Below are 12,015 nucleotides of genomic sequence, written 5' to 3'. Positions count from 1 at the left end.
CTGAAGCTGAAAGGAAAAAAAAGAATGAAAAGAAATGAAGACAGCTTAACGGACCTCTGCAACAATATCAAGCACACTAATATTCACATTACAGGGGTCTCAGAAGTCAGAAGAGAAAAAGGGTCTGAGAACATACTGAAGATATAATAGCTGAAAATATCCCTAATCTGGGAAAGGAAACAGTCAAGTCCAGGAAGCACAGAGAGTCCCATATAGGATTAACTGAAAGAGGAACACACCAAAACACATTGTAATTAAAAGGAAAAACAAAATTAACAATAAAGAGAGACTATTAAAAGCATCAGTGAAAAATCAACAAATAACATAAAAGAAAGCTCCCATAAGGAACAGAAATTCTACAGACCAGAGCAACTGGAACAATGTATTTCAAATGATGGAAGAGGAAAACCTACAACCTAGAATACTCTACACAGCAAGATTCTCATTCATTTTGGTGGAGAGAGAAAAAGTTTTACAGAAAAGAAAAAGCTGAAACAGTTCAGCACTACCAAATGAACTTTAAAACAAATGCTAAAGGAACTTCAACATGAAAAAAAAGGCAACAACAAGAAACAATTAGGAAATAAAAATGCTCATCAGTAAAGGCAAACCTTTACTTCACTTTCTTTTCACATGCTAGCCAAGGTCATGCTCAAAATCCTCCAAGCTAGGCTTCAACAGTACATGTACTGAGAACTTCCAGATGTAGAAGTTGGATTTAGAAAAAGCAGAGGAACCAGAGATCAAATTACCAACATCCATTCAATCACAGAAAAAAACAAGAGAATTTAAAAAAAAAAAAATCTGCTTCATTGACTACGTTAAAGCCTTTGACTGTGTGTGTCACAACAAACTGTGGAAAATTCTTAAAGAATTCTTAAGAATTTCGCTTAAAGAGAATGGAATACCAGATCACATTACTTGCTTCCTGAAAAACCTGTATGCAGGTCAGTAAACAACAGTGAGAACCGAACATGGAACAACAGACTGGTTCAAAATTGGGAAAGGAGTCCATCAAGGCTGTATACTCTCACTCAGTTTATTTAACTTATATGCAGAGTTAATCATGTGAAATGCCAGGCTGGATGAAGCACAAGCTGGAATCAAGATTGCCAGGAGACTCTTGATGAAGGTGAAAAAGGAGAGTGAAAAAGTTGGCTTAAAACTCAATGTTCAAGAAACTAAGTTCATAGCATCCAGTCCCATCACTTCATGGTATATAGAAAGGGAAACAGTGGAAACAGTGACAGACTTTATTTTCTTTGGCTCCAAAATGGGCAGATGGTGATTGTAGCCATGAAATTAAAAGATGCTTGTTCCTTGGAAGAAAAGTTATGACCAACCTAGACAGCATATTAAAAAGCAGAGACATTACTTTGCCGAAAAAGTCCACATAGTCAAAGCTATGGTTTCTCCAGTACTCATGTATGGCTGTAAGAGTTGGACCATAAAGAAAGCTGAGCACTGAAGAATTGATGCTTTTTAACTGTGTGTTGGAGAAGACTCTTGAGAATCCCATGGGCTCGAGGAGATCAAACCAGTCGATCCTAAAGAAAAATCAACCCTGAATATTCATTGGAAGGATTGATCCTGAAGCTAGAGCTCCAATACTTTGGCCACCTGATGTAAAGAACTGACTTATTGGAAAAGATCCTGATTCTGGGAAACATAGAAGGCTGGAGAAGACAGGGATGACAGAGGATGAGATGGTTGGATGGCATCACTGACTCAATGGACACGAGTTTGAGCAAGCTCTGGGAGATGGTGAAGGACAGGGAAGCCTAGTACGCTGCAGTCCATAGATGTGCAAAGAATAGGAAATGACTGAGCAACTGAACAACAACATACACAAAGGCAAACCTATACTAAAGGTAGAAAGTCATCCACACACAAAGATAATAGAAAGTATAAAGACAAAAGTAGTAAAGTCATCTATATCCACAATAAGCAATTAAGGGATACATAAAACAAGTAGAGTAATATATGACAGAAAAAGACAGTAATCACAAGGGGAGGATAGTGTAAACTGAGGGTTTTGAAAATGCATTTGAAATTAACAGATAAGCAATTTAAAATAATCACATTTACAGAGAGAATGCTACATAAAAACTTCATGGTACTCAAAAACAAAATTTATAATATAGATATAGATATACATACACACACACACACACACAGACACAAAAGGTTAAGGAATCCAAACATAACATTAAAGATAGTCATCAAATCACAAGGGAAGAGAAAATAAGAGGGGAAAAAAGGAGTAGCTAGATAAATACAAAAACAAGACCCATATACAGGCTGCCTACAAGAGATTCACTTCAGATCTAAAAACACACATAGACTGAAAGTGAGGGGAGGAAAAACGTTATTCAGTACAAATGGAAATCAAAAGAAAGCCTGAGTAGCAATATTTCAGTTCAGTTCAGTTGCTTAGCCATGTCTGACTCTTTGTGATCCCATGAATCGCAGCACGCCAGGCCTCCCTGTCCATTACTCCAACTCTTGGAGTTTACTCAAACTCACCTCCATTGAGTCAGTGATGCCATCCAACCATCTCATCCTCTGTCGTCCCCTTCTCCTCCCGCCCCCAATCCCTCCCAGCATCAGGGTCTTTTTCAATGAGTCAACACTTCACATGAGGTGGCCATTATATCAAAGGAAATAGATATTAAAACAAAGACTTAAAAGAGACAAAGAAGAACACTAAATATGATCAAGTGATCGATCCAAGAGGTTATAACAATTGTAAATATTCATGCACCCAACACAAGAGCACCTAAATGTATAATATAAATATTAACAGAAACAAAAGGAGAAATGAACAGTAACATAATAATAGTGGTAGACTTTAACACCCCACTTATATCAAAGGACTGATCATCCAGACAGAAAATCAATATGAAAATATTGGCTTTAACTGACACATTAGAGCAGGGGGCTTAATTGTTATACAGAGAGCATTCCACCTGAAAGCAGCGGATGACACATTCTTTTCAAGTGTACATGGGACAATGCACATACTTATCTTCAATTAATCTATAAAAAGGGAAACAAGACTATACAATGGGGAAAAGATAGTCTCTTCAATAAGTGGTGCTAAGAAAACTGGACAGCTACATGTAAAAGAATACAATCAGAACATTTTCTCACACCATATACAATAAACTCCAAGTGGCTTAAAGGCCTAAATGTAAAACCACAAACCATAAAATTCCTAGAAGAAAACATAGGCAGAACACTTTTTGATATAAATCATAGAAATATTTTTTTGAATCTGCCTCCTAAAGCAAAGGAAATAAAAGCAAAATAAATAAGTAGGACCTAATTAAACTTAAAAGCTTTTGCTCAACAATGGAAATCATTGACAAAAGTAAAAATCTTACTGAATGGGAGAAAGTATTTGCAAATAATATGATCTATAAGGGGTTAATATATATAAACAGCTCATACAACTTGACGTCAAAGGAAAAAAAAAAAAAACCTGATTGAGAAACAGAAGATCTGAAAGAACATTTTCCTAAAGAGGTCATGCAGATGACCAACAGATGGCCATATGAAAATATACTTAACACTGCTAATCATCAGGGAAACGCAAATCAAAACCGCAATAAGATGTCACCTCACACTTGTCAGAATGGCTATCATCAAGAAGACTACAAATAACAAATATTGGTGAGTATGTGAAGGATTCTTCTGGTGGTAGGAATGCAAACTGGTACAATCACTGCAAAAAACAGTATGGCGGTTTCTCAAAAAAAAAAAAAAAACTAAAAGAAGAATTACCGTATAACCCTGCAATTCTACTCCTGGGTACGTATCCAAAAAAGCCAGAAGCACTAATTTGAAAAGATACATGAACTCCAATGTTCATGTGTGTGCTTAGTCACTTAGTCATGTCTGACTCTTTGCAACCCTGTGGAATGTAGTCTGCCAGGCTCCTCTGTCCATGTGGATTCTCCAGGCAAGAATACTAGAGTGGGTTTCAATGCCATCCTCCAGAGGATGTTCCCAACCCAGGGATCCCACATGGCAGGTGGATTCATTACTGTCTGAGCCACCAAGGAAACCCAAGAATACTGGAGTGGGTATCCTATCCCTTCTCCAGGGGAACTTACCAACCCAGGAATTGAACCAAGGTCTCCTGCATTATAGGCAGATTCTTTACCAGCTGAGCTACCCAGGAAGCTATGCCAATGTTCATAGCAGCACTATTTACAATAATCAGGACATGTAGGTAACTTAGATGTCCATCAACAGATGAATAAAGAAGTTGTGGTACATATATACAATGGAATATTACTAAGCCATTAAGAAGAATGAAATGGGGTCATTTGTAGTGATGTGGATGAATCTAGAGTCTGTCAAACATAGTGAAGAGTTCAGAAAAAGAAAAATAAATATTGTATGCTAGCAAATATATATGGAATCTTGAAAATTGGTACTGATAAACTTATTTGCAGGGCAGGAATGGAGATACAGATGTGGAGAATGGACTTAATGGACACAGCAGAGTAAGGAGTCGGGGGACGAACTGAGACAGTATCATTGACATATACACACTATCATGTGCAAAACAGACAGCTAGTAGGAAGCTGCTGTATAGCGCAGAAAGCTCAACTCGATGCTTTGTGACCACCTAGAGGGGTGGGATGAGGAGCTGAGGGAGGTTCAGGAGGGAGGGGAAGTATGGGCACTTATGGTTGATTCCTATTGTTGTACAGCAGAAACTAACACAACATTGTAAGGCAATTATCCTCCAATTAAAAATAATTAAACTGAAAAATACCTTCCTAATCATTGAACATCCAGCCTGTTTTAACAAACTATGAGTTTACGGACTCAATCCATCTTACCCAATACATTAAAATGAACTATTTCTAGTACTTAAAACCCCTGCATTTTCCTTCTTAGTGAAGTAGACACTAGCTTTCTTCTCTGATGTGTATTTGCTTGCATGATTTTTTTTTTTTGAACTTTGAGGATATCTACTCCATGCTCTGACAATGTTTTGATATCTTTATGTAAGGTTGGTACCACCCCACTTCTGATCTGCTTGTAGTGTTTGCTGAGAAACTGCATGTGGAACACTTTGAATCTGTTCTCTATTTCCTCGGGATCTAGTGGATTTCCCTAACAATTTGGTCCCAGCAAGGCCAGAGGGCTTGGTGCAGATTCCTCTTCCTTTCCTGACCTGGTAGCTTGCTATCCAGATCTTAGACAAGGGACCCTTTACCTAGAGCTTTAATGATACACATTGACAGGTTCCCCCAGATCCTGAGTTCACTTATATACCCTTGCCTAGTAGCCAGTAGGAAATACTTCTTTTTGCATGTCATATGGGAAATGGCATTGTCTCAGGAGTACCTTCTATTACCCCGCCCTACAGGCTTTTCCTTAGCTACTACTGTCCACGTGTGGGCAACAGTATAGCTTTCAGAGCGCCTAACAGGTGCAGGACAAAAACTTCTCTTCTCTCATTATTTCCTTTAACCGAACATAGCTTCCCTTCTGGGACCTGCCCAGAGAGAAGACACTGTAACAGACATCCCCTCCGCTTCCCTTACTTCTCTCCCCTCCTCCTTCCCACAGTCCCTATTAATCGGATCAACTACATTTTAGTTTGATTTCCTACCAAGTAGAGATTTCTTCCAAGACTTCTAGGCTCAAATCTTACAACTCTTCCTAAATGATGAGTGGAATATGGAGACATTGGCTTAATAACAATGGAATATAAATGAACAGGAATACAGAAAATAATGAAATGATTTTACTGTGAAATGTCTGGCACATAGTAATTATTTAAACATTTAAACCTATGATTATTACACTACCTAGAAAGATGCTTTACAACATAGCCAAATAGCAATTAATAGCATCCAAGTCTCAGTTTTCAATCAGGAAAGAGGTTAATATTGCCTGAGAGTGAGAAATACCCAGGTCATTTGCCAAACTTGTAAAAAATCCTGTGAAGTGATAAGAAAAGCAATGCAGCAGGGCACAGCTGGACAGATAAACTCTGCAGGAAGCTTGAGCCACAGAGATTTGTTATTTTTATTTTTTATATGGATCTGGGATCTACCAGAGAATGTGGGCAAATTACTGTAACAGCTTCTTGCTCTTCTTTATGCAACCTGTTCTTCAGATTTTAAACCTCAGGGCATTGCGTTACAACACCAAGGCCAAATGTTACAACACCACTGATCCTAGCCCTTAAAAGAGGGACTGTCTAATTCAGGGGTCCCCCAGTCCCAAGCCTCATACAGAAAGTGGTCTGCAGCTTGTAAGGAACCATGCCACACAGCAGGAGGTAAACAGCGTGCTAGGGAGGGAAGCTTCATCTGCTGCTCCCCATCGCACCCTTTACCACCTAAATCTCCCTCTCCCAAGTTCCATGGAAAAATTGTCGTCTATGAAACCAGTCTCTGGTGCCAAACAGGTTGGGACCACAGCTCCAATTGATAGTGCTGTGTGATCAAAAACAAAAAATACACAACACTGACCATGAATACTTTATCTGTGCAAGAACCACCACCAGGCAAATATATATTTGGTAAATTATTATGAATGCATGTGCTATTATACATCTGGACTCAGTCTCTCCATAAAAAATTTCTCCAGACTCGGTGCCGTTCTGTCTTCCCCAGACCTTTGTGTGTAATCTTCACCTTTGGCACACAGTGTTGTCATCTGCCTACTGTTTACTTCATGAGGGTGATACTTCCTCCACTATTTTCCCTTTTATATGCACCCTTCAATTACAATCTCTGCCTGTCTTTTTTAGGAAATGGCTTGCTATTTCCAGACTTCCCAAGACTACACAAAAGCCAAATTATTTTTTTCTCTTATCCTAAAAGTCATAGATTGCAAATTAAGCTGGAAAGGTAAAGCAAAAATAAAATGGTACATGGGCTACTAGGTCAGAGTCAAGAAAATATGCCATGGAATGAGGTAGAGTTATTCAGTAGTATGATAGAGGATTACGAATCCAATCCAAAATGAAAAGCCTGTAGTGTTAACTGGAAGATAACTATTTTTTTTTTTTGAATAATATCTTTCTTTGGCCACCTGCCTGCCAAGTTTCTTAACCTTTTTAGTCTCTAACTTTGGTTTCCAAAGTTACTTTAATCCCATTAACACACATACCTTCAGACCTCAGCCTTTGAAAATCTTTTGTGGGTCATTGAAAGATGAGATCATTGAGCCAAGGGAACATAAAGCCAGATCAAAGAAGGGCCAGTTTTTGAACATGAAAGAATTTGAATTAAACACCCCCCCATCTTCCAATTTATCAAATTCCAAGAGACTGCTTTCTGTATTATTCCAGAAAATTTTGAGAGGCAATATTTAATGTATATAGAGTTTGAAGTTAAGCAGACATGAGTTTGAATCCAGATCCCTAATCACTCAATTGTTTTGATCCTCAGTTTCTTATCTATAAAATGGGAACAATCTCTCAGAGTCTTGCTATGCCATGAGGACTTGGGAGATTCTATCTAAAGAGTTTCCAGCACAAAGTTGGGCATATGGAAGTCACATTATTAGTGGTAGTACTTTTAACTTCCTTCACAATCTTCTACTCCAGGACTTTGCCATACCTTAGGTTTCAAGTCTACCACCAACCTTTGAGGATCCCAGGGTTTCCTAGCTTCCAGGGAGTCATAGCCATACATGCAATGTATTAGAAAAGAGGTGACTAGTTTGGAAAGTCTGCAAAGCAACATTAATTTCTTCATATAAGAAAGAAAATTCTTATTCAAAAAGCTTTAAACCAAAGGAAAAACATGTTTATTAGGTCATTTTCCATGGAAATGGCTGGATAACACAGCCCATGGTAATTGTGGTCATATTCTTATAAGTTACACAGTTTATCATGAGCATATTCAAAAGATGCCTATTAAAGGACCATGAATTTTACTGGAGTCTCACTTATCACCATGTATTCCTCAACTGATGTTTCTAGTCTTCTGGTTCCAGGGTCTCTAAAAGAAGAATGATATCTAAATAGGTTATATAGCATGGCTGGAGCAATATTCCTGCTGAAAAATGTCTAAATTTCTGAGATTATCAATTGTATCAAAACCATTATTATCTATGATAATTATATATAGACTCCCATTTCAATTTTCACCAATATTTTTCAACAATACTGCTACCATAAAGGATTGGGGCCCTAAGCAAATCAATATTCTGGGTTTTCTTACCTCTTCTATTAAAGCAGAGCTTGCATTAAACAAACTAAGGTCCTAAGATATTTCTTTCAACATCCACTGATACTTAAATGATCAGGAGGAGTGCAGGCATTTACTAAGAATACAAGTAAGAGAAAGGGTTAACAACTGTTTTCTGAGCTGTCTCCCTGCACAGAACTCTGCTTGTATGAGCTCAAGACTTCTCTCTCTCATTCTGGGTTCCACACTCAGAACTCAGGTATCTACTCCCCAGCTGGTAGTTCCCTCTGTCTGGAATGAAGGATAAAAGTCAGAAAACAACCAAAGATCCTTAGAAAAATGAGATTGCCTAGAAGTGGGATGGAAACAGAGGGAAAGGTGGAGTCAGACTACCCCAGACAAGGCTCTCCCTACTGGAGTTTTGAAGGAAAGGGAACTAGGTGAACCAGTTGCCAGGACAACCTGCTATTGGGGCAAGGGCAGTCGGGGCAAGGATATGGGAGACCTGTGGCTGCTCCTGCTCCTGCCCCTGTCCCTGGCAGCCTTCCATGGGGTCAAAGGCTGTTTGGAATGTGACCCCAAATTCATCGAGGAAGTTAAATCCTTGCTTGGAAAGCTGGTACCCCCAGAAGTCCCTGGCCGAACTCATATGCTTGAACGGCAGATGGAGGAGATGATCCGTTTAAGCTTCAAGGTCTCCCACAGGGACAAGATGCTTCGGGTGTTGGGTGAGGGAAGCCTAAGCCCCTAAGAACTTTGGGACCTAAAGGGAGAAGGGAGGTAGGGAAGAGAGTACCTGGGGCCATGTAATTTCCTCTGTAAATGTAATTAACCCCTACATGTTCCTTTACCCCTCCTCTCTAGCTGTTCAAAAGGTTGTCGATTTGAGAACATGGCTGAAGATCAAACTTGATAAACTGAGCAAGGAAACATGGAAAGGTGAGGTACTGTTTCAGTGTTAAAAGAATGTATTGCCCAAGCAAGTCTGAGAACAATTCACTGGGGGAAACAAGGCAAAACAATTAGGATTAAATTATGAAGGGAAAGGCCACCTCTCTCTTCTGATGCCCATTCCACCCCTTTTCAGGTGTTTTTATCCTTCAAGGCAGGCTTCTCGATATCCGCAAAAACCTGGACTCCAAACTGGAAAAACTATTAAAGAAATTCTCTGAAGTTGGTAATATCAGATGTATATCTAATGCCACTGAAATTATGTGAAAGGAATAGGAAATGAGGGGTGAGAGGAGGAATAGGGATTCACATTAAAATAATCCAGAATGGGTGGAGGGGTGGCTGGAAGGTAATGGGTAACCAAATAAAGACAACTTGAGTATAAATATAACACACTTTAAGTTGATTCTAAGCTCATTAGATCTTTCTGATTCTCTTTTAGCTTGTTCTGAAGATTGTGGTAAGTACAGTATATGTAGTGCCTGGAGGTTTCAGTTCCCATCTCTTTTATCTCCTCTACTTGTCACCACTGAGACAAGCTCTCAGCTACGAGGGGGAATGTCAATGATCTGTGATAACAAAATCTAGCTTATGAAATCTCAATCACTCCATATAATTTGATGTGCCCAGAGGCCTTCTATACCAGAGTTTTTAATCCATAGCCTCAAAATAAGCTGAGGCATTATTTTCCCACTTCTTCCCAGAGATTGGGCTTAAAGTTGTGATCCATCTCTAAAATTGACCGATAGTGAGTGACTAAACTGAACTGAATTGAACTGAGGGGAAGAAGAAAGTTACAACAATGTAACCAATGGAAATGCCCAAGATCTAATTCACACTGATGTCTAAGCTAAGGAAACTCCATGCTGTGGCCCCCTTCCAACTATCCTTCTTTTCTCCATCAGTTGTGACTGAAGGTCCTATCCTGGATTGTTGGACATGTCTTCGCATCACCTCTCGATGTTTCAAAGGAGAATATTGTGAAGGTAACAAACATTGTTGCGTGGCACTTTGGAAGGCCAGGGATCAAGTAGTTTCTCATTGATCTAGTCAACAAATATTTGTTGATCACATTCTATGTAGGTCATGCTAATGCTACAAATAAGAGCTAAGATGCTGGACAAAATTTGTGCCAGAATGAATTATTGGGCACTGGGTCACTGAAGAGCTTAGAAATGAAAAAGTGTACTACAGGTGGAGAAATTAGGCTAGGGGTAGTAGGGGAAAATGTTTTGTAGAGCCTAGGAATCTACGAAAGAGCAGAATAACCAGGGAACAGGATGTAAATAGTAAACAGAGCAATTTTTAAGGTTAAAAAGAGTCTTATGGATAAAGCTTTCAAGTTAATAATTTTCCCCTCCAGCTCATGTTTTCCCCTTTTTTCCTCCAGAGGATGATCCAAAGAAGGCTGAGAGTCGAGAAATTGGACTATTTCTGATACTATTAGCAGAAGGTGTAATACTGGGAGGTGTTTTGCTACTGTGAGTTTTCCTCCTTTCAAACACACACTGGGTCAAGCATTTCTTTGGCGAAGAAACTGCCCAATCTTCCCCCTTCTTCCAATGGAAATAAGGGGAAAGAAGTAATCTCAAACTTTAGGATATCCTACTAATAGGAATGAAACATAAAAGTTTGATGGGATAAAAGTTGGGAACATAGGAAATGGAGAAAGTGTGATGAAGTACGAGAAAAACGCTTGTAGAGGAATTCAAAAAAAGGAAGAAAAAAATAGTTACAATTTTTTAAAGAATTGGGCTACTAATATTTAAGTTGGGATTATCTTATTTCTCTAGATTCCATTTTTGCATCTCTCATCGGAGAAAAATGAAGGCAATACGAAGGTCATTAAAGAAATACTTGGAGAAGAAACTTGAAGAATTAATGGGGGTAAAGGATGAGAAGGAGAAAGATCTCAGAGGCAGAGAATAAATACATAGACACAGGCAGGAGGTCTTTCATAATTTTCTTATGTGTTGACTCTGAGTAGAAAATCAGGAATTAAGCTCTTTTGCAGTGATAAAGTCAAAGTATTCTAAAACTGAACTTAGTTTCTCTGGTAAAGATCCTTTCCGATATCCTGAGGGCAACGGAAGCAAACATTTTATTGGAAATTGGACAGAAAGCAATGCTGGTATGTAGCAACGCACATGAAAGATAGTACACTGCATAATAACAAAGAGCGAATGGTAACCTAAGATTCTACAGAAAAGGTAATAGAGACGTAGTTTTCTTTCTCATTCTATCAGTCTAAGCATCCAAACAGTGGACTTAATGTGTGTAACTATTACCAACAAAATTTTAAGTATGGTTTTGGTTCTTTTGTTTAAAAAAAGGCAAAATAAAAGACATGGAATCAATTTTCTGATAGTGTAGACTCCATTTAGGATAATGATGAAATAGATGAAAAACTTATGCTTGCAGAACAGAACTTGTCACTTTTCTAAACTTGTTTTTTTTCTATGATGTCAACCCACATTCAATTTATTATAAATAAAGTTCTTTGTAATCACATTTTAAGAAAGACTGCATGGTTGGTAATTCTCATTAATATCTTTAATCAAGATCACTTTCAAATGTCTAGGGCTGTTTTATTTCCATCTTTCATTTAGTAACTGTTTCCATATTTATCAGTAGGTTCAATGCATGAGATTTTCTTTGACATTATGTAGCATTTAATCATCATCATGATATCATAAACACACACAAAAGTCCAAAATATGAGCCTGAGTTGAGTTTTGTCCCAACCATTTTCCATAAATCTATGTTCTATGATTGAGCTGGATATTGTCTCAGTCTAGTTGCTCTTATTGAACACTTCTAATGTGTATATTAAATCTTAATTAGTGTTTTACATCTACTATCAAATTGAACTCTCACAATAATCTTTTGAGTA

The 12,015-nt window shown here is 38.3% G+C and overlaps 1 protein-coding gene across 2 annotated transcripts; it reads left to right on the top strand.

Annotated features, from left to right (window-relative positions):
* Positions 1 to 8,667: 8,667 nt before the first annotated feature.
* Positions 8,668 to 11,051, top strand: IZUMO3 (IZUMO family member 3). 2 transcript variants are annotated; one of them, XM_069579431.1, is made up of 7 exons: positions 8,668 to 8,899; positions 9,036 to 9,110; positions 9,259 to 9,348; positions 9,565 to 9,582; positions 10,028 to 10,108; positions 10,513 to 10,603; positions 10,916 to 11,051. In XM_069579431.1, exons 1-7 carry the CDS (start codon positions 8,668 to 8,670, stop codon positions 11,049 to 11,051), a joined length of 723 nt encoding a protein of 240 aa, XP_069435532.1. The 2 variants fall into 2 exon arrangements, with proteins under 2 accessions (XP_069435532.1, XP_069435533.1); XM_069579432.1 differs by lacking the exon at positions 9,565 to 9,582.
* The last annotated feature ends 964 nt before the right edge of the window (positions 11,052 to 12,015 follow it).

This window comes from Ovis canadensis, chromosome 2 (assembly GCF_042477335.2).
Source record: "Ovis canadensis isolate MfBH-ARS-UI-01 breed Bighorn chromosome 2, ARS-UI_OviCan_v2, whole genome shotgun sequence".
NCBI lineage: Eukaryota > Metazoa > Chordata > Mammalia > Artiodactyla > Bovidae > Ovis > Ovis canadensis.
The sequence above is the reverse complement of the archived record's forward strand: the minus strand, read 5'-3'. Positions and strand labels throughout refer to the sequence as shown.